General features: G+C 44.2%; 1 protein-coding gene across 1 annotated transcript in view; it reads right to left on the minus strand.

The window, feature by feature from the left end:
* afg1lb (AFG1 like ATPase b) overlaps window positions 1-23722 on the minus strand; it is a 40714-nt gene extending 16992 nt beyond the window's left edge. Inside the window, exons 1-10 of the mRNA XM_021600699.2 lie at window positions 23589-23722; window positions 22888-23216; window positions 19909-19966; window positions 19210-19311; window positions 18815-18942; window positions 15767-15866; window positions 10129-10187; window positions 4492-4574; window positions 1256-1326; window positions 861-961 (exon numbers count right to left, since the gene is read on the minus strand). Of these exons, the coding sequence (XP_021456374.1) occupies window positions 861-961; window positions 1256-1326; window positions 4492-4574; window positions 10129-10187; window positions 15767-15866; window positions 18815-18942; window positions 19210-19311; window positions 19909-19966; window positions 22888-23216; window positions 23589-23691 (1134 nt within the window). The 5' untranslated portion in view covers window positions 23692-23722. The remainder of the gene's footprint in view (window positions 1-860; window positions 962-1255; window positions 1327-4491; window positions 4575-10128; window positions 10188-15766; window positions 15867-18814; window positions 18943-19209; window positions 19312-19908; window positions 19967-22887; window positions 23217-23588) is intronic.
* Window positions 23723-23841: the final 119 nt, after the last annotated feature.

Here is a 23841-nt window from a genome sequence, read left to right on the forward strand (position 1 = left end):
CCTCAGACTGGGGCAAGGTTCACCTTCCAACAAGACAACGATCCTAAGCACACAGCCAAGACAACACAGGAGTGGCTTCTTGACGGCTTCGGGACAAGTCTCTGAAAGTCCTTGAGTGGCCCAGCCAGAGCCCGGACTTGAACCCGATCGAACATCTCTGGAAAGACCTGAAAATAGCTGTGCAGCGACGCGCCCATTCCAACCTGACAGATCTTGAGAGGATTTGCAAAGAAGAATGGAAGAAACTCCCCAAATACAGGTTTGCTAAGCTTGTAGCACCATACCCTGTAATCGCTGCCAAAGGTGCTTCAACAAAGTACTGCGGAAAGGGTCTGAATACATTACATATTGCGTTTATATTTTTGTTCAGTTTAGAAACACTAAAAAGGCCAATGCTATTCCCTGCTGAACAAAAACTGTTAAAAATAGCCTGTAGTCTTTGACCTTGAACAGCGCACAGATGAATGAATATAGAATTGGAGGGGACAGGAGGGAGCAAGGACGAGAGCAGAAAGAATGAGAATGAGCAAAAAACTGTAAAAGAAGAAGAGGCAGAAACAAAGGGGAAGGACACAATGAAGGAGGTAGAAAAAAACATCAGGAAAAAGTACGAGTGGATAAATTAAGAAAACAGGAACGATGGAGCGAAGGCGGGAGTGAGGATAAAAAGAGAGCGAAAGAATAAGGAAGAATAGAGGGATCTGGTTGGAAGAGAAAAAGTAGCAGAGCATAGTCAACACAGAGAAGAGAGAGATACAATAACAAGCAGGAGAGAGACGGAGTTGGGAGAAAGAGAGAGGGAGATAAATACAAAAAAAATAAAGAGAGTGATAGAGAAGATAGTTGTGGAAGTAACTCACTCTATCACACAGTTCTTTAAAGGTACAGTCAGCGATGTTTCCACAGGTCTTCTCCAGTCTCAACTCTCTGCCCTGCACCGTCAGGACCCTGGGACCCGTTACTATGGAAATGCACACACGATTAATTGACCCAACATAGAGCTGATCATACACAGAAAACAACTCAATACTAAAACTATGGCCACTACTTTAGCCTCAATATCACTGGCCCTACCAGTTTACTATAGTAATGTAAGTTCCAATAATGTAAGTGAACATATTCTGTTTGCCTCCATTTTTCCCCATCTCTCTTTTTCTCCCATCCTTGTCTCTCAATCTCCCCAGTCCACTCTCTCACCCTTTTACTTTCTCTCTCCCCCCTTTCTCTTACTACAAGAGGTACATTAACTTCCTACCATTGTTTTGTCTCACAGCCAGCTCGTGAAACAGCGTATCCATGAAGGCCTCCGCATCAGGCTCTCTGGTGCTGCACACAAACACACACACACACAACGGGGAAGAGAGAAAGAGGGGGATAATAGAATATGAAATTAATAAGGCTGAAGAGGCCACATCAAACAGCGGGTGCGGGGAGGGGGAAGGAAGGGGGGTACTTAGCTTTTCACTCCATCTCCAAAAAACGAGATGTTAGACTGTAAACACAAACATTACCCTGTGAATGCGTGGCAGATTGAATCGGTCTGTCTGTGCATGTGTTTTAACTCTCGCTCAGGTAAAGAGGAGCGCAATGTGTTTTATTTGCATACACTGAAAGAGAAAAGCACTTGAAATCTCTGGCTACGCAATGAGCAACGACAACGTTATTCATACTCTGTGTGTGTGTGTGTGTGTGTGTGTGTGTGTGTGTGTGTGTGTGTGTGTGTGTGTGTACAGGTAATTGGAAGAAAAGTACTCTGCCTTTTCAAACTCAATCATTTTGTATTTCTCTACTCCTCCATCTGTCCCTTTATCTCTCACTGTAGGTTAGGGATCTTACTGTCACTGTAGGTTAGGCATCTCACTGTAGGTTAGAGATCTCACTGTAGGTTAGGGACCTCACTGTAGGTTAGGGACCTCACTGTAGGTTACGGATCTCACTGTAGGTTACGGATCTCACTGTAGGTTACGGATCTCACTGTAGGTTAGGCATCTCACTGTAGGTTAGGCATCTCACTTTAGGTTAGGGATCTCACTGTAGGTTAGGGATCTCACTGTAGGTTAGGCATCTCACTGTAGGTTAGGCATCTCACTGTAGGTTAGGCATCTCACTGTAGGTTAGGCATCTCACTGTAGGTTAGGGATCTCACTGTAGGTTAGTGTCCTTACTGTCAATATAGGTTAGTGTCCTTACCTACTCCTAACTCCCTCTGCCTTTTTCGGTCTGTCCATCTCTTGCGCTCTCTCTGATACTAACCTGCAGTGACATTAACTTCTTATGGCTGGGGGGGCGGTTTTGAGTAGCTTGGGTGAACAAGTTGCCCAGAGTAAACTGCCTGCTACTCAGGCCCAGAAGCTAAAATATGCATATTATTAGTAGATTTGGATAGAAAACACTCTGAAGTTTCTAAAACGGAATAATGTCTGTGAGTATAACAGAACTCATATGGCAGGCAAAAACCAACCAGGAAGTGGGAAATCTGAGGTTTGAAGTTTTTTAACTCTTTGCCTATCCAAGATACAGTGTAAATTTGGTCCGATTGCACTTCCTAAGGCTTCCACTAGATGTCAACAGTCTTTAGAACCTTGTTTCAGGCTTCTACTGTGAAGGGGGAACGAATGATGGCTGTTTCAATCAGGTGTCTGGCAGAAGGCCATGAGCTGGTCTCGCGCACGGCCGTGAGAGTGACCTGCATTCCATTGCATTTCTAAAGACACAGGAATTGTCCAGTTGGAACAGTATTGAAGATTTTTGTTAAAAACATCCTAAAGATTGATTCTATACATCGTTTGCGACATGTTTCTACAAACTGTAACGGAACTGTTTTACATTTTGTCTGGACCTAGTGCTCGCGCCTCATGAATTTGGATTTGTGAACTAAACGCTCAAAACAAAAAGGAGGTATTTGGACATAAATTATGAACTTTATCGAACAAAACAAACATTTATTGTGGAACTGGGATTCTGATGAAGATCATCAAAGGTAAGTAAATATTTATAATACTATTTTGGACTTCTGTTGACTCTACAACATGGCGGGTATCTGTATGGCTTGTTTTTGTGTCTGAGCGCTGTACTCAGATTATTGCATGGTGTGCCTTTTCCGTAAAGCTTTTTTGAAATCTGACACAGCGGTTGCATTACGGAGAAGTATATCTATAATTCCATAACACTTGTATCTTTTATCAATGTTTATTATGAGTATTTCTGTAAATTGATGTGGCTCTCTGCAAAATCACTGGATGTTTTGGAAGCAAAACATTACTGAACATAAAACGCCAATGTAAACTGAGATTTTTGGATATAAATATGAACTTTATCGAACAAAACATACATGTATTGTGTAACATTAAGTCCTATGAGTGTCATCTGATGAAGATCATCAAAGGTTAGTGATTAATTTGATCTCTATTTCTGCTTTTTGTGACTCCCCTCTTTGTCTGGAAAAATGGCTGTGTTTTTCTGTGACTAGGTGCTGACCTAACATAATCGCATGGTATGCATTCGTCGTAAAGCCTTTATGAAATCAGACACTGTGGTGGGATTAACAACAAGTTTATCTTTAAAATGGTGTATAATACTTGTATGTTGGACAAATTTTAATTATGAGATTTCTGTTGTTTGAATTTGGCGCCCTGCACTTTCACTGGCTGTTGTCATATCGATCCCGTTAACGGGATTTCAGTCGTAAGACGTTTTAAGGACACTGACCTACAGTGACAGTAACGCAAACTGACAGAACAGTTAGTTTGTGTGTTTTGTTAGGTTCCCACATGAAAATAATTACTATAGTATACTATGGTATAAGTACTACAGTATTCACTGTAGTGTTTTTGCAGACTTCACTGTAGTATTCACTGTAGTGTTTTTGCGGACCAAAGTTAGCAAAAACTGTATTTACTGTAGTATTTACAGTCAACTATAGTATAAATACTGTAGTAACAAAAAATGGTAGTATATATACTATAGTAATTACTGTAGTGTTTTTGGAAACTGGTGAATACTGTAGTATTTACCGCAGTGTTTTTGTGGACTGCAGTGTTTTTTGGGATATTACTGTAGTATTTACTAAAGTGTTTTTGTTGTATTATCTTTGACATAGAAATGGGGGCTTTCTCCTTGAGGAAACCTACTGGAGAAATACTAAAAAACCTTCTGCTGTTTTCTATAACCTTATAGTTGTTATAGTTGCCATCACTGTGTTATAACTCAGGGATTGTGTAAACAGGAGGTGTGTGTGTGTGTTGTCCTCCATACTGCCCCACACAGAGAGATGGATGTGCAGAGTGAGGGGGGGGGGGGGGGACACAGGGGCAAAGACAGACGGAACAAACACAAAGATGAGCTAAACTCAAGAGACTGACTCTTATTTAGGACTGTGGCTATAAATCCTACTTCACATTGTGAGAGAATACACACATGCATGTATGCATGGGTACACACACGTACAGTACAGGCATTCATGCACGCAGACCCAAACACACACACACTTACAGGTAGTAGAGTTTCCCTGCTGAAGGCAGGTCCAGTCTTCTGTAGTCAACTCCAGAGTCTACGCCCATGGGCTGGCAGTATTCCTACACACACAAACACACACACACAAAGAAAAACAATGTGCAATGTGGCCAAAACAACCTCAGCACCAAAACCAATGTGGGTTTGTGTGTAAGAGGGTTAAGGTTTGTGTGTAAGAGAGAATTAGTGAAAGGTGCATAATAGCATTTCCACAGGAGGGTGACAATGGACAGAAGTATAGCAGTAAGTGTCCTGTAATATTTTAAAGCTTGACTAACTTCATGTTTTTGTCATGTTTTCATTGTTGTATTTATCTAGCTGATCTGCAGTCCTTTCTTAAGTCAAGTGGAACAGCAAAGTTCAAACTTCTGCTGCAGAGTTCAAACTTTCCCAGTAAGTATAAAACGGCAACGCGATACATGTCAGCGAGCGGGGCACACTATAATCATTATCTCCTCTATTCTCAGAAAAAAAGAAAAGAAGAGTGAAAAAAAACGTATATCATCAAACGATCGCCGTGCCAGGCGAATCAGTATTCAGTGACAGCTCGGAGCAAATTATGAAATCAGTGAATTTGTGCCACCGGCCTCCTTGAGCAGTGGGATAATTAGCAATCACCACAAAGCAAGGAGACGGAAATACTCCATTCTTCTACCTCCGCTGTCAACTTCTTATCTCTGCGCCCGCTCACACGAACGGGGTTCCCACTCCGAGCCAATTGGTTGAATCAGGCTTAATAACAGCCTGACAAACTCTCCATCCCCTACGCACAAAAGGGACATGTCATTTCATCAACCCAGCCGCGACCTCGCTAAGCAGCGCCGCGGCCGACAGGTAAATAGTCCCTCCGCAATAACACCTCGGCGACGCCATCAACCGCCACGTCGCATTACAAAACTAACGCTAATCTTGTCTTCTCCCGTCTTTTTTTCCCCTCTTCGATTTGTCTACCTATAGAAGCCTGATGGGTCACTCACAGCATCTCTTGAAGGAAAATAAGAGAGAGAGAGAGAGAGAGAGAGAGAGAGAGAGAGAGAGAGAGAGAGAAAGAAAGAGATAGCGAGATAGACAGAGACGTGAAGGCAACACAATCAGTGATGATGGCATCATTGGTTATTTCTAATCAGATGAGCAGGAGGCCTTGTGGGTTATTACATGATTACTATCTTGAGGGGTTTGGAAAGTTCTCACTCTTTCCTCGCAGATTTCACTCACCTATGACTCTACTCTTCTCTCCATCTCGCCACCAGTCAAAGAGCACCCTTGCTTGCTTTATCTTGTTCTCTCACACAGCCATGACAGTCTCTTTAGAAAAAGTCATCCTAAAACATGTAGCTCCAGTCATGTCATTGTCCAAGCTGTCCACCACTCTCTCTTTGACAGCCGTTTAGCATAAAAACAGTGGCTCCCCCCTCGCTTTTCTCTGTCCCTCACTCCTCAAAAAGTTGCTTTTGAGTTTTTCAAAGAGCGCGGTGCCATTGAGCGGCAACAAAAGCCAAGGATAGCTGACTACTGCGGCCTGATGAGGTCCACTCCCTCATTACCAACTGCAGAAAACATTTGATGCTTCTTTTTTTTTTTTGGCCCAAAGAATTGACCAGGCCTCAAAGAACATGGGGTGGGAAGGCTGAAAAAGAGTTGGGGGGAGGGCAGGGAGAGAGTGTGTCTGTGTGTGTGTGTGGGGACGGGAGTTGGAGGGGAAAGGTTGTCATCCATTCATCCGTGTGTGTCTTACAGCCTGTGTGAAGGGGGAGAAGAAAGGGGAGGGAGGGATAGAGGGGTTGGGAGAAAGAGAAAGCCTAAAACAGTGCCTTTATGCTGGCCCGTCCTGGACGACTCTTCTGACATCAAAGTGTTTTCACTAACTGGGGAGGGAAGCGGGTGTGTGGTGAATTTATTCACTCCAAGTGACGCTACAGGGGGGACATAACAATGTGACCACCCTAATTACACCTAATGAGCTATTCCCTTAAAGTGTGACTGCCTTGGGTCCTGGATGGTTTGTTCCACGGGGTCGTTCTCACAACCTCCCCCTGCCTCGGCTGCTCCTCTTGAGGAAACATCTTTTGAGCACAGGGCCCGCCTTTAGGTGATCCAGGACCCCACTGAACCACCCAGCTCCACTCCTCCAGACCCACCCACCCCACCCCCAGCTGGAGCCTCCCTCCCGTACCCCCCCACCCCCCCCCCCCCCACGACATGCAGCGGCATGGGTAGGAGGGTGTCCCATCTGCACCTGGCCACTAGCGCTCCAGAGAGAAGCAGACCATCACAACAGTACTCCTATAGGAGGGAGGCAGTCAGAGAGCGAGCAAGAGCAGGAGACTGGAATGAAGAAACACTGGGAATGGAAGGAGAGAAATACAAATAAATGTAGGTGCACATGTGAGAAAAAGGAAAAAGAGATAGGGAGTGAGTGATGGAGAGAGATGTGGAGTGTGTAAAACACCAGTCTCTCCTGCTCTCTTTCATGATCTAATTGAGACATTATTAGATTAAAGCTCCTGTCAAAGGACCTCCGACGAGGCCTGTCACACCCACACGCACTCACTCACAGAAAAACTTAGAACAAATATTCTAGGGGCAAGACAGAATGCCAGTCCTGAAAGGAAAAGGCATTAAAAATAAGAACACCATTACATTTCACCGATAGAATGTCCATGGAAGCAACAAATGCAAGGCTATTTATATTCCATTGGAAAATACATGACTTGAACCCTCTGCTGTGAAAAAAGTAAAACCCAAGGCACAGTGAGCATTATTGTTATGTAACTAAATGCCAGGGGGACAATAGCAGCCATCAATTTTCATTTACTGGGAACTCTTCAAACCCCTCTACGTAGGTCCTCAACAGACAGAAAGGCCTTTACTAGAGAGGAACAACCATTTCAGTCAATTTTTTCCTTGCAGCAGAGCAATCTGCACTGGTCGACTTATTTATAAAAAAATATATTTTCAAAAAAGAAAATGGCTGCCATACAAAGCAATTAGCCACCACAATGGAAGGATAGATGAGGAGAAAAAACAACAATCAAGTTATCATGTTTCTCCGGCATCAAAAGAGGGCAGGGAAAAATATTCAGTACACACAGAGTCCTGTCCTTGGGCCTGCAGAGAAGGAGAACAGAGGGAGAGAAGAAGGAGAAGAGGGGTCGAGGGAAAGAGAAGGAAAGACCGAGAAAGAAAGAAGAGTGAAGAAGAGAAAGTTGGAGGAGGGACAGCGAAAGAATGCAGAAAGAAATGCTGAAGAGAATGAAAGGGGGTGATAGAGGGAGAGAGGACAGATCGAAGCGAGTGTGATCTCCCTCTCTTGCTTTCATCTCATATGTAACTACCCCTGTGAGCGCTGGGAGCAGTAGGAGGGGGTTAGGCAGGAGGGTAGCAGAAGACTCGGCAAGGTAGCTAGTGGGGGGCAGAGGCAGGATGGTTTGTGGGGCAGGGTGGTTCGAAGGTCCCTGGGGTCTCATCTAATCAGAAGTCAATAGAGATATAAGACATCCAATCTGGAGAGGAAGGAATTAACCCCAAACACTCCAGCTCAGGTGACAGGGAGGAGAGGTAAGAGGCCATTTACACACCCTCACTCATTCACTACTCCCCCATCCTCCCAGTTCACACCAGGGCTTCACCCCAAAACACACTGACTCTACATCCAAAGAGTCAGAGGGATGGAATCATTGGTCCCTCCCAGCTTTAATTCTAACTATTAAGGGTCACCCAGTGGGGGCGAGGAACCACCCCCATCACAACCCCACCACCCCTTGCTAACTTGGCAGGACGTCCACTGTTGGGAGGGGAGCATCCCCAAACTCTCCACTCCACCCCAAAACCAGATGGCCTCACAAAGGGGAACATGGGAGTCTGAAAGACAGGGGACAGAGAGGAGGCCGAATTGGACCAGGGGCATTCACAGTTCCTTATGAGGCTGGGATTAGGACGAGGGCAAGAGGTGGAGAGGGGAGCGGTTTTTGGGTAGGGTGACTTTAAGGCCCTGGTGAAAGACCAAAATGGAGGGGGACACACAGTTAAGCTCCAGTGACCCTGAAGCTCTTCATTAAACCCTCCCCCAAACCAAACCTTAATCCCCTGAGAACCTGTGCATTCCACAACCAATGGATAGATAGAAGTTTGGGTGCAAGTGCTTTATGACTTTAAAAGCGCAACTGAAGCCAATAAACAATTTCTCTGATAGAAAAAAACGGCCTGTGGCATCAAAAATAGTCTGAAACATTTATTCTAGTGTCAAAATGGATTACTAAGTGAAAATAGGATAATTTTGGCCAAAGTCAGTCTTGTCCAAAACAGACTTTTGTAAGTGAGTTTGTCATGACTTATTTGATGGTTAGGGTTTTGATTTTCCACAAAAGGCTCATTTGCCCACTAACAAGGGATACACATCTGTGGTGATTGCGCTCTATCCAATTCTACCGCAGAAGACACAGACAGTGAGTCAAACCTGCCCAGCACTGTAGCTGATCGGACTATGTTTACATAAGACAACATGTGGCAAAAAAATTATAACTTGAGAAAGACTGCACCAAATACCTTCGCAAAATATAAAATTGAGTGACTAAAACATCAGAATTAACTACAGATTTATTGAGTTCAGATTTATTGAGATACTGACTTTGTTCCTATGGTGTCTCATGGGTGACAAACATTAGTAGCTTCCACATCGAACCACACCCCTAAGACTGAAATCTCGTTTTTTTTAATGAGTAACATGCAAAATCGGTAAGTTAAGTCTCTTTAAAAAAAGGTTAGTGTTAACTACATACACCAGTGGTAAAAGGTATCATCTAGCCAATGAGAAAGGTCCTTCTTGGATTAGCAGACGCTCTCTTTTGGGAAATGCCTGGGATGTCTGTTTTGCATGTTCTGGTACGTCTTCTGATGATTACTCAGCAGTACCCCTGTTGTATGTGTGTGTGTGTGTGTGTGTCCGTGTGTGTGTGTGGAAGAACTCTCATTGTGTGTGTGTGTGTGTGTGTGTTTAGTATTTAGTTGTGAAAAGTGGAAGAATGTTTTCCTCCTCTCCTGCAAAATGCATGTTAAATTATTCTGCAATTATTTATGATCATAGTCAGTATAAACACCTTGTAATCATCTCTGGTGCTGCCAGGATAATGGTTAATGGATAATGGTTCTACCTGCTTATAATAATGCTATTAAATTGCAAAGTAGTCTCAGATCATTGCTAGTTTCTATCCATGGTGCTACCTCACAGCCCACCCCCCTCCTCATCCGACCCCCCCCCCCCCTCCCTCGCCCCTTTCTCTCCTCACTTTGAAATGCAAGCAGGCTGGTTCATTCCCTCCGCTCGCTTGTCCATTTCCCATTCACACAGCGAGCGTTCACTCTCTTTCTATCCCCCTCGCTCTCTGTGTCCGTTTTGAGTCTTTCACCATCTCCAGGTATGATCAAAGTCAGTTTTGTGACATTGTGTGTGACACCGTGCTTCTCAGGTAGAAAACACACACACAAAAACACACAATAGCAAATTGGAAAGAGACAGACACAGTAACAGAGGTGTGCATGTGTGTGTGGTGTCAGGTGGATGAGAGAAATGAATGAATAAATTAAAAAGAGGAGAGAAGAGGGGATGACTGTCTTTACCTTCAACACGTTGATGAAAGGCAGGAAGGCGTCTCTCTGAAGTCCATTTTTGTACAGATCTGAAAGGAGAGGGAGGCGCCATGTTAGCGCTGCTGTTTAGCCTCCTAATAATGTAATTCTCCCACCACAGATTGGCACATAAAGTGGCTATTGATGAACTAAAGGATGGGTGGGGAGGCAGCACAAAGGGGATGGGGGCAGAGGGAGAAAAATGGATTTCTCTACCTGTAGCAGCAGCTAGCAGCAGCAACATACAATTCATACATTCCCAAACAATGGTGGTGGGAGAAAGGACTTTCGCTTTTTCAGCTCGGACATTGTCCACAGAGTCCCGTGAATAGACTTTCCAATTAGCTCTGCTGGAACAAATTACATCTGAAGTAGCATCCCTGATAGACAGATAAAACACACACACACACACACACACACACACACACACACACACACACACACACACACACACACACACACACACAGCCTTAAACTACTTGGAAAGATGGAAATGAGTAGGTGTTGTTGATGTTTGGGTTTAAGTTTACAGGAGTAGCAGCTGACAATTAAGTTAGACCTGTTTAAACGTTGTTAAGGTACACTAAATGACCAAAAGTATGTGGACACCTGCTCATCCACCATCTCACTCCAAAATCATGGGCATTAATATTGAGTTGGTCCCCCTTTGCTGCCACAACAGCCTCCACTCTTCTGGGAAGGCTTTCCACTAGATGTCAGAACATTGCTGCAGGGACTTGCTTCCATTCAGCCACAAGAGCATTAGTGAGGTCTGGAACTGATGTTGGACGGTTAGGCCTGGCTCGCAGTCGGAGTTCCAATTCATCTCAAAGGTGTTCGATAGGGTTGAGGTCAGGGCTCTGTGCAGGCCACTCAAGTTCTTCCACACCGATCTCAACAAACCATTTTGGTATGGACCTCACTTTGTGCACGGGGGCATCGTCATGCTGAAACAGGAATTGCCTTCCCCAAACTGTTGCCACAAACTTGGAAGCACAGAATCGTCTAGAATGTCATTGTATGCTGTAGCATTAAGATTTCCCTTCACTGGAACAAAAGGGCCTCGCCCAAACCATGAGAAACAGCCCCAGACCATTATTCCTCATCCACCAAACTTTACAGTTGGCACTATGCATTCCGTCAGGTAGCGTTCTCCTGGTATCATCCAAATTCAGATTTGTCTGTTGGACTGCCAGATGGTGACGTGTGATTCATCACTCCAGAGAAGAGTGAGAGAAGAGAGAGTCCAATGCGGCCAGCTTTACACTCTCCAGCCGATGCTTGGCATTGTGCATGGTTCTTAGGCTTGTATGCGGCTGCTCGGCCATGGAAACCCATTTCATGAAACTCCCGACGAACAGTTATTGTGCTGATGTTGCTATCCAGAGGCAGTTTAGAACTTAGTATTAGTGAGTGTCGATTTTTACGTGCTACAGCACTCGGCGGTCCCGTTCTGTGAGCTTATGTGGCTTACCACTTCACGGCTGAGCCTATGTTGCTCCTAGACGTTTCCACTTCACAATAACAGCACTTACAGTTGACCGGGGCAGCTCTAGCAGGGCAGAAATTTGACGAACTGACTTGCTGGGAAGGTGGCATCCTATGACGGTGCCACGTTGAAAGTAACTGAGCTCTTCAGTAAGGCCATTCTACTGCCAATGTTAGTCTATTTTTTTTTATTTTATTTTTTATTTTACCTTTATTTAACCAGGCAAGTCAGTTAAGAACAAATTCTTATTTTCAATGACGGCCTGGGAACAGTGGGTTAACTGCCTGTTCAGGGGCAGAACGACAGATTTGTACCTTGCCAGCTCGGGGGTTTGAACTCACAACCTTCCGGTTACTAGCCCAACGCTCTAACCACTAGGCTACCCTGCCGCCCCTATGTCGATTGCATGGCTGTGTGCTCGATTTTATCCACCTGTCAGCAATGGGTGTGGCTGAAATAGCAGAATCCACTCATTTGTCCACATACTTTGTATATAGAGTGTACCTTTTTAGTGGAGAGAACAACAGTTGGAGCTATAGTGCATTTGGAAAGTATTCAGACCCCTTGACTTTTAAAAACATTTTGTTACGTTACAGCCTTATTCTAAAATTGATTAAATTGTTGCTGTTTTTTTTTTTTTTTTACCTCAATCTACACACACATACCCCATAATGACAAAGCAAAAAAATCGAAAATATTAATATCACATTTACATAAGTATTCGAAACCCTTTACTCAGTGCTTTTTTGAAGCACCTTTGGCAGCGATTACAGCCTCAAGACTTCTTGGGTATGACGCTACATGCTTGGCATACCTGTATTTGGGGAGTTTTTCATATTCTTCTCTGCAGATCCTTTCAAACTCTGTCAGGTTGGATGGGGAGTGTCGCTGCACAGCTATTTTCAGGTCTCTCCAGAGATGTTCGTTCAGGGGTGCAAGTCCAGAGCCACTCAAGGACATTGAGACTTGTCCCGAAGCCACTCCTGCGTTATCTTGGCTGTGTGCTTAGGGTTGTCATGTTGGAAGGTGAACCTTCGCCTCAATCTGAGGTCCTGAACGCTCTGCAGCAGGTTTTCATTAAGGATCTCTCTGTACTTTGCTACGTTCATCTTTCCCCCTCGATCCCAACTAGTCTCCCAGTCCCTGCCGCTGAAAAACATCCCCACAGCATGATGCTGCCACCACCATGCTTCACCGTAGGGATGGTGCCAGGTTTCCTCCAGACGTGACGTTTGGCATTCAGGCCAAATAGTTACATTTTGGTTTCATTAGACCAGGGAATCTTGTTTCTCATGGTCTGAGAGTCCTTTAAGTGCATTTTGGCAAATTCCAAATGGGCTGTCATGTGCCTTTTACTGAGGAGTGGCTTCCGTCCTGCCATTCTACCATAAAGGCCTGATTGGTGGCGTGATGCAGAGATGGGAGAACCTTCCAGAAGGACAACCATCTCCACAGAAGAACCATCTTGGTCACCTCCCTGACCAAGGCCCTTCTCCCCAGATTTCAGTTTGGCCAGGAGGCCTGCTCTAGGAAGAGTCTTGGTGGTTCCAAACTTTTTCCATTTAAGAATGATAGAGGCCACTGTGTTCTTGGAGACCTACAATGCTGCAGAAATGTTTTGGTACCCTTCCCAAAATCTGTGCCTCGAAAATCCTGTCTCTTGAGGTCTACGGACAATTCCTTCTACCTCATGGCTTGGTTTTTGCTCTTACATGCACTGTCAACTGTGGAACCTAATATAGACAGGTGTTTTCCTTTCCAAATCATGTCCAATCAAATGAATTTACCACAGTTGGACTCCAATCAAGTTGTAGAAACATCTCATGGATGATCAATGGAAACAGGATGCACCTGAACTCAATTTCGAGTCTCATAAAGGGTCTGAATACTTTATTTTTTATACATTTGCAAAAAATTCTAAAAACCGGATTTCAACTTTGTCATTATAAGGGTACGTTGTGTAGATTGATTAGAAATTGTTTTTATATAGTCGATTTCAGAATAAGGCTGTAAAGTAACAAAATGTGGAAAAGGGAAGGGGTCTGAATACTTTCCGAATGCACTGTATACTACGCATAACAATGTGTGTTGTGAGAAGGCTCCTATCAATGTAGTAATGGTTGGAAATAAGCATGTTTACAGCAACTTTAATAGAAAAAGTAAGGAGGAAGCAAATATAACATTGAAAAAGTCCATTTTTTACTGTGGGTGGAGAAGGCAAGCCTAATCATACAGCCCACATCCATCCTTTCAGGTTGTGTGAGATGCAACATTAGATCTAATTGAAATGTAAGGTGGCCTGACCTACAATGGGCCTGAGAGGCAAGCAGATAGATACACCACAATCTCTAGTGTGTAAACCTTGAAATTAAGCATTCAGCCTGTCGTCTCTACTAAACATCCATTAACACAAGTGCATCTAAAGGACGACAAGGCGACAACTGCTCTGCTCTAGCTACACAACAACAGACAAAAACAAGAGTGTGCTGGGGAGCGTGACACATCGTCTCTAAGTAAGTTCCCCTTCAATCACATAACCCACTTTAGCTGCTTTTGATAGCCTAGCGCCATCTATATGCCACATATCCCACTTTAGCTGCTGTTGATAGCCTAGCGCCATCTATTCAACACATAACCCACTTTAGCTGCTTTTGATAGCCTAGCTAGCACAATCTCATGTGGCGATCAATAAAGGAATCCTCCTTTACTTTCATGTCAGGCTGTCTCTGAGGGCTTAGTGTTCCATTTGCCTTCTAATTAAAAAACAAACAAGCATCTCCATCAAGTTTGCGTGGTCTGCCGCTTTGTTCTTAATGGCTGGTAAATGTCAGACAAGCTTGTCTTTGTATATGAAAGAGAGAGCGATCTCGGTTGCCATCAACTGGAAACCCATTGAGCGACGAGACATTGATGACGTTAACCCTGAGAAGAGAGCCAACGTCACGTCTTTATCTCTCGCTCTCCTTCCATTCTTACTCCCTCTCTCACTCTCCCTCACCACCTTGCTCACTTAGCATTAAATGTAACATCACAGCCTTGACAAAAACGACAGCGGTGGAATCAACAAAGAGAGAATGAGAGAGAAAGAGAGGGAGGGAGGAAGCGAGAGAGAGAGAGAGAGAGAGAGGGAGAGATTAAAGAGTTTAAATGGCTTGATTCATGGAACGTGTATCAAATAATGTTCTCCTTCTTTCATGATTAAAAATAACGCTTTGAACAGTCTTTGATCCAGACAGGCAACACACACCACTGGACTTCAGGTGATTCAGATAATACAGTGTTATGGAGAAAAAGACAAGGAGGGAGATGTTCAACATCAGTTCAACAAACAGAAAGAAGCCTAGTTCACCCCAGAGCCATATATTTAAACGTGTGTCTGCGATTTACCCCTCGCTCGTTCCTTCAGCATCATCATCAGGGCTGTGTTCAGTAGGGAGAAATGTTTTGGAACGGTGTGAAACAGGAAGGAACTTCTCCCATAAGAACACAGCATTTAGGGCGGCAAGTAGCCTTGTGGTTAGAGCGTTGGGCCAGTAACCAGAAGCTGGATCGAATCCTCGAGCTGACGAGGTAAAAATCTGTCGTTCTGCCCCCGCCCTGTTCCCCGGGTGCCAAAGACGTGGATGTCGATTAAGGTAGCCCCCCGCACCTCTCTGATTCAGATGGGTTGGGTTAAATGCGGAAGACAGTTGGACAACTGACTAGGTATCCCCCTTTCCCATTTTTTTTTGCCCAAATTGTGAGTATAATTGAAAAACAATGGAGTGAGCTATATGGAAGAGAAAGGTGAGCTTGACACGATGTGAAGTGAACAGGTTGGACTGGATGTGACTTGGAGAGGTACTGTAGAGTTAAAGAAGCATGTTCAACAGCACAATAGGATAAAGGTGAGAGCTGCATTGTTATACAAGCTGACAATGGTGTAGGACTGTGACTGTGCGTTTGTGCTACAAAATCAGATAACAGTTCAACGATACCACAGTTATGCATGAATGACGCATGAGTCGTGTGAATCATACGAGTCCTATGAATCATACGAGTCGTGTGAATCATACGAGTCATGTGAATCAGAAAGGTATCTGACTGTAGTATCTCTCCTTAAGAGACTCAGTACAGAGAGCGAATTTACTTTGACCTCACCGTCAGGGGGCCTGTTGGAGGTGGCCACCACCACTACCCCGGTCCTGAACAACGTCTGAAACAGCTGTTTCAGAATCATCGCATCAGCAATGTCAGTCACCTGGAGGGAGGGGGGCGAGAGAGAGAGAGAGAGAGAGAATTTAAAGGCAGCCAGACTACAATGTGCCTTCTCTTGTGGCAGACAAGCATATGGTTGTGAGTGCATATATGTCAACACATGGCAGCTGAGAATGACCACGCAATCTCCTGAGCTGATTAAAGTCATTTAGGTGTACGTCATTTCTATTCTTTCACCCTGGTCATGGTCACACCCGCCATCCCATTGCAAATGGTCACGAAGCAGCTTTCTGTCATGGACAAGTAGCCAAGCCAATGCGGCGAGGCTGAGCTAATCAACTAAACAGACAAAGCGAGAGAAAGAAAAGAATAACAAAAAAATGAAAGCAATATGAATTCAAACAGGGGCCACAGTGGCACACAAAGCGACTCCCAGATGGCCGCACAAAAGGTGTGAAGTGTGTGTGATTGTGTGTGCGTGTGAGATGGAGGACATTTTGTGAAGAGGGCCCTGGCGGCGTTACTGTCCCTGAGCTGCTGCTGGCCTCTACAATCATTATCTAGTAGCACTATGGAAACGCTGGCTTTTCCACCAACAGACAACTACACGGCACTATGTTGAATCAATCCACACATGTGAAGAGGACATTGGCAAACATAATGAGCAACTGATTGACTGACCATCTTGCCAAATAGTAAAACTGTACTGTACTTCTCTCCCCCGCCCCCAATATCTCTATGATCACTAATCTATCTCCTTGGTCAAATCCACTCTAATGTATTTCATTAGGAATCAAGCAGACTGTAGTCCATGTAGGGTTGTCCATCTTGTGGATAAGAGGAACGGTGTTCCTGTTATCTAATGGTCCCTCCCCCTCCTTAACGTCCCTCTCTTTTCCTTGCCTTACAGACACTTATGACTGCCATCCCCACAGCATATGCTGCCTTTCTTAGCCTGGAGTGTCTTCTACTTTCACATGCTAACCCCTATGCCCTCTGCCAATACTACATTAGCATCGGAGCTAAAGACTTGATTTTGCAACAAGGCAACAAGAGGCACTCTCCTTCAGCAAATGAAGGTGTGTGTGTGTGTGTGTGTGTGTGTGTGTGTGTGTCACATCCACATAAAGCCAAGCCAAGGTGCCTGGGCCCTATATACTCACTGAATAGGCCCTATTTCCTCCAGCCGTTATTTTTCATTTTAATTTCAAAAGAATCATTTAATTATGACCTTTATCCAACCCGTATTTGTTTATTCATGGGCCCTAAACACACCACACACTCCAAGGGCCGATATTGATTGCTGAATACGAAGAGAGGGGGGAGAGATAGATACGAAAGGTTTCCCAGAGAAGGGGGGCTAATATACTGCACTTGTGTAACACAAAAACAACGGTGCGACTGCCGCCACCACCACTGTCGATATTCAAATGAGCATCCAATTACTCTAGCGGGGAGTCAGTTTACCGCGGCGTCGCACTTGGGTGCCAAATTAGGCCTCTTTTGATCTTACACCCCTTTACGTACACAACAACACAACCTGAGTAATTTCACAGATAGGCCCCACTGACTGGGGTTCTGAGACAATGAAAGCCTGAAGCGCTTTCTTCCCACTCTGTCTCTGTCCTCAGTCTCTCTTCCTCAGTCTCTCCATCCCTCTCTCTGTCTCAGGCGTCCTTCTCAATGCCCAGTATTCATTAGAGAGACTTGGAGGGGGACAAAGGGGGGGGGCTACAAATTACTGATAATGGCACAGTGCTAATGAAGAGAAAGGAGAAATGTCATTAGCATTTAAGAGGATAAGATCCATCTGACCCGCTGCTGCCGCCAGTCGCTTTCCAGCGCCACTCACTTAAGGAAGCAGGCGAGTGCGACTGATACCCACATAGCCTAATTTGCATGGCTGAGTAGAGGAGGATGCTGATTGGTATGGACCCTCAACTCTCCCCCCCCCCCCACACACTCTGTTCCCCACTCCTTCCTTCCCTCCCTCCCCTTCGTCCTCTTGTTTATGCATCACATACAACACACGTGTGTTGTCCATATTCGCCGGTAGCAACAGTCGAGAAGCAAAGAAAGCAAAGCAGCAAGGCAACCATAAACAAAACAAATCAATGAGGATGTGAGAGGAGAGTGTGCAGCAGTTTAAAATGTGAAAATAGAGAATGAAAAGAGAGGCTCTTGTTCCGCACCCTGGGAGTGATTAGAGAGCGAGAGAGAGAGAGACATTGTCTTGGGTGATCTTTGACCCCTCCCCCCCATAAGGATGAATGATAATACCTATGCGTCTTATTGTCGCTCACAGAGAAGCAAGGCTATATGCCTCTCAATGCAGATATCAACTAGCCAACATGACAAAACAGCTAAAAAGCAGAGTACTGGTCTTATTTGTCCCAGTGGATACATCACTACTGTTAGGATTGTCGGAAAGGCAACAGTTATTTTAAATGCTGTTGGACTGCTTATAAGAGGTACCTATGATTCAGAGCAAATGTGTGGGGATGCAGCTTCCTTCATGTAAAACATCTGTTTCAGTGCCTCTAGTAGGGTCTCAGAGTGCTACTACACTCACACCAACCACTAGGTGGCTTCAGCCCTGTTTAAGTGAGTGTGAGGAGACTTAGCACCTTGCCCTCAGATGGCTAAAAGCAAGAGTAGGACATGGGGAAATACTTTAGTCATTAGCCTGCCTATGATCTAGCCTACTGTTCATCAGTATAAATGAGATGTTCAAGTTTTGAAGGATCTGCTAATTCTGTCCATGTCATCATCCCCATTAGCTGGCACATAAAACTCCACTGACTAAAATCAGCGTTCTGTCTTATTAGTTTGTGCAGTCGAGAGTTAATGGGAATTACAGTGCTTGTTGTTTTGTGCCTTTTGTTATGCTGTTTTTTAACTATAGTTTGTTCTGTGTTCAAAAACACCTGCTTGAGTCACCTCATGTCCTCCTTGTTCCACACACACGCACGCACACACACACTCACTCACCTGAAACTCGTCAAAACACAAGACACAGGTTTCATTGCTGATCTCCATGGCAACCGGCGAGATGGGGTCATAGGTGAACATTTTCCCCAGCCTCCGTTGAGGAGTGCTTTGTTTCCTCCGGTGGATCCCTTAAACAAGGTTACACAATCGTCAGACACAAACATCTTAAAGCACACCTGCATCTGAAATTCAAACCCCCTAACAATGCATAGTAGTAGTAACAGCAGTAATTTCACTTATATGCATAATGGTACACAATTATGGCATCAGGATCAACAGAGAGTGAGGTAAATATACGATACAGAATGTATGGAGGTGTCAGACTTACTCAAAGTCAAGCAAACAAACCTCTGGCAGCTGTATATTAAGAGACATACTAGGAGGAGAGTACTAACTTTTGTGGATGTCCAACATGAAGCTGTTAAAATGGACCCTTTTCTTACGTCCGTTATCCACATGAGAGTAAAACATATCCATAAGCATGGTCTTCCCTGTGCCTGGAGTTTCCCCAAAAAAAAGACAGACAAGAGAACGAAACATATATTCATCATAAAATATAGCTAACAATATCCCCCCAGAAAAGCATTAAACATGACAATACCATGCCTATTCAGTAGTAACAGGGTAAGCCACAAACTGAATCTAAGTAAGTGTTAGAACTACCATATGTGTTATAACCTATAGATAATGTTTTAACTGGCAGATAATGCATTATATTTAGCAGATAATGGGTTATACTTTGTAGATAATGTTTTAACTAGCAGATTATGTGTTATAACTTGTGTTATAACTTGTGTTGAAAGTGAGCGCCACCCGGTATGAGGTGGACCTATAGAGTTGCTTGTAAAAGGTGGATGGAACTGCCCCCGGTTAGAGGGAGACAGCTTAGTAGGAGACGGGTTTATTGCCAGCTGCAACACACACTAGCATTACAGGAGAAAAGGAGTGATTGTGATAAATGTGATAGAAGTGTGAAGATGCATGGTATTTTAGGAAGTGACACACACTAAAGGAGTCGAGAGGTGGTAGTCCTTGGATGGAGAAGTCCAGAGGTGAAAGATAATGTGTTACAACCTGCAGATAATGTGTCTTACCAACATCACCATGGATATAGAACCCTCTGGGTGGTGGTAGGGGAAGCAGGCACTCCTCCTGTGGATTAAACATAAACATAAATAAACAGTCATGACTGTCACCAAAATGTCAAATGTAACAATGCTTGTTTTTCACATCTTTCACAGACGCTTGTCATCATTGACAATAAGCATGTCAATCCAGCTATTATGAGAATTGGAATGAGAAGGGTCATATTGAGAAAGGGGATCACTGAGTAGCTAGCTATATTAATGAATTATCATTGAATCAAATTACACTAGAAAGTATAGGCCTATGGAACAGACTATTCATTTCCATATCATTGTTTAAATCCCGAATTACAGTCAGGGCATCAAGCCTTGGAGTACTACAGTATGATTCCAGTTCTCTAGAAAACTAGCCTACTGCAGTGGAGCAAGACAAAGGACATCTAATCAACAAGACAGGGTTCCCACGAAGAAAGCATAATCAGCAGAACAATGGGGGGGATTTGTCAGACAAAATAGGGAGGACTGTAGAGGTTCATCCGAGGTCTAGTGCAGTGTTTCCCAACTCCAGTCCTTCAGTACCCCAAACAGTACCCATTTTTATTGTAGTTCCGTACAAGCACACCTGATTCAACCTGTCAACTAATCAACAGGCCCTCAATTGAATCAGGGGAGTTTGTCCAGGGCTAAAACAAAAATATGTTACGTTGGGAGGACTGGAGATAGGAAACACTGGTCTAGTGGACGTCTACAAACCCACCGGGTTGGACTGGCTGATTGAGATACTGTGTTGAAGTGGTGTGGTGGTGGCAGTGTTAAGTCATTCCTGAATTGTCCTGATTTTATCCTACAATCACATAATCATAGGCCCACTGTTTGCAACTTCTTGACCAGGTTGTTGTGGAAAAAGATAAGTTGTTGTCCTCCGTAAACTACCTCACAGATAATGTGTTTTTGGAGCGGATTTAATTTAGCCTACAATTCAGCAGCAACATTAGTCAGTGTCCACTGCCCTTCATGAAGCACCAGACTCTCATATCTCACGACAATGGCTGATTCATTGGCGGGAAAAAAACATTCCTCCCCTTCTTCCCACCCTCCCGTCTCCCTGTCAGGTCCTCTCCCTGTCCTGTCTTCTCCGCCTCTCTCCTTCCCTGTCCTGTCCTCCACTGAGGTGAAATGCTGGAAGACAGTGTGTGACTTCTCACTGACTTTCCAAGCTGCTCTCTGGAAACGCGGGCAGTAATTGTCGGTGGTGGCCGGCAGCCATGTTTTAATGTTACGGCAGAGTGGAGAAGGACAAGGAATGCCTCTCCTCAGTCAGTCGGCCCTCCACACAGCTCAGTCGCCAATTTTCACTCTCACGCTCATCCTGCACCGGCTCTCGAGTGTAGAATAGCTCACGGGCAAAAAGTTCACGTGTCAACAGGTTAGTGTCAGAGGTTGAGATCTTTGTTATAGACCCCATTTTTATATCCTGTAAGCATAACAATCAGTCCACTTCTAAGAAAGGTGAAATGTCAATGAGGACTTTTATGATGTTTGGGTATCTTAACAACTGGTCAAACTGACCAAGGCCTAGTAGACAGGATGACCAATCTGACTTGAATTGGGGTGGATCCTTCATAAACACTGTACCATTGTAAGCCACTACAAAAACATGCCACATTGGGTCAATATTAAGTCAAGTGTAGTCTGCTCATAGTCAGTCAGAGTACAATGGTGAATGAATGCCAACAGAGAGAGCAGACAGCAGCAACATGACCTGATTCAAAACAGTGTAATTGCATAAGAACTCTATTCATGTGGTGTGTGTGTGTGTATGTGTGTGGCAGACTGGACAAACAAGGATGAAGAGGAGAGGGGGTACACATCAGTATTTTCAGTCCGGAATGTACTAGACAATGGGGATGCCCTCATTACTGCACCGGGATGATGAGAGAGGAGAACCAGGGCCACCACAGCAGGAGGTCTCTCTTTCCTGCGATCCAAAACATCTCATCCTACCCCGCTCTGTCAGTGTGCCTGCCAGACCCTTACACCCCCACCCCATAGCATAGACATCTCCACCGTTCCCTGACCTAAAAAAAAAACAACAGCCACCCATACAGACCTAAAACCGCCACACCCACAAATACACGCACACCCCTTACCCTCCCACTGACCAGGGCTCCAAAAACATTAGGGGTACAGAGAAAGTCAGTGTGGCAGGCAGATCCTCTGTAATGTCCCATGGTGCCCTGCTCCAAAATGTTTGATGTCAATGGAGCTTCATGCAAGGCTAACAGTCCAGATACCATTCAATTTATAAAGCTCACCTAGCAGAATTAAGCTATTTAATGATTGGGCAATGGCAATCTAACTGTGTATGACTAGGCCTAATAATGGTGTTGTGTCACATGTAGACCTTATGGATCAGCTAGACTACTATTGAACTGAGGAACAATGTGGCTTTCCACAAACGCTCTACAACTGGTAAAGTGAATTTTGCTTCGGAGCATTGCTTGGTTTGCAAAACTCTGTACATACTGGTAGTTGTTTTATTGTACTGCAGTCTATCCCTTCTCACTGAATCGGGTCTTGATAGTGTTTCATCAACATTCTCTCGAAAGCACACAGGGCCATAATGTTAGGTGAGGGCAAGCCAAATGTCAGGAACATTATAATCAAGTGACTAATTACTTCTGTTTGCTAACTGGGACACAGTAGGGGGAAAACACTGGAGAATACTGATCCAGTTAGTTAGAGGCATGCTGTGAGTGACAGATGAGTCATCCAATGACAATCCAGCATTCTCCATCAACCTTAAAAGTATAGGAAGGAGAAAGCTTCTATGAAAGTTGTAATAACCATGATGCAATATTCATATCCAATACAGGAATAAATAATATCAACTAACCATGCAATACAAAAAGGACAACCATTCAGCATGAAATGATGTATTGCATCAATTTGTTGCATTAGCTAGTGCATCAGTCATGTGATCTATACCTCTTCTGTGGGAGCATCATCCCCTTCAGTTTTGCTCAGTTTGTAATCGTTTACTTTCTGTTGCTTTGCGTTGCTGTCTTTTGCCTCCTTCACCTTAGACTTGGGTGGAGTCAGGTAGATGCTGTTGGAATACCCTCGCAGGGTTTTCTGCAGTTGCCCCAGCTGATGTAGAGCATCTATTTGTTGAGTGTCCTCCACTAACGAGCCACAGCGGATGAGACTGTCATAGTGCTGCTCAATAGTTCTGGTGGACGCAGAGGTGTCTGACCTGGCTTGGTTCAAGGGGGTCAAAGGTGGTGTGGATGGATTACATGTGCTTGTTGTGTAGCCTGGCAAAGACGAGGATGAAGACAACGATACAGTGTACCATCAACACATACAGTCGACATTCAACAGCAGATTATTATCAACACACAACTATAATACCGTATGTTCATGTTAGGAATTAATAGTTGATCATCATGCCAATAAGTCTCATCACATTGATTTTTGTAAATGGGAGTGTATCAAAGACTAAGAGGCTAGCTAGTTAGCCCTTAATGTACTGTAATGCACACCAAATCAACGTGCTAACAGGCTACAGCTAGCAATTTACGTTAGCTAATGTTATGCAAGTTATCTAACTGTAAGCTTGGACAACAGTATCAATCCTCTGAATGATCCCCAACTGAAACATTTGGACAACATGTAGAATCTCTCACCTTTTGCAATGCTGCTCGTGGAAAACCAAATGTTGTTTTGAGTGTGTTTTATTAAATATCTACCTAAACATCTTGTCGCCAAAGACGACGTGTAGGCCGCCATCTTGATTCAATGGAGAGAAACTTTATTTATAATCATCTATAATCACCAGAACAGTTATGACACAAGTCATTTTCTTCTTTGTAATAAACTACGTTATGGGCGCGTTATAAAGCCAATCAAGATGTTTAACATTTTATGTCTTGTAAAGTA

The sequence above is a fragment of the Oncorhynchus mykiss genome, chromosome 4, assembly GCF_013265735.2.
Source record: "Oncorhynchus mykiss isolate Arlee chromosome 4, USDA_OmykA_1.1, whole genome shotgun sequence".
Classification (NCBI taxonomy): Eukaryota; Metazoa; Chordata; class Actinopteri; order Salmoniformes; family Salmonidae; genus Oncorhynchus; species Oncorhynchus mykiss.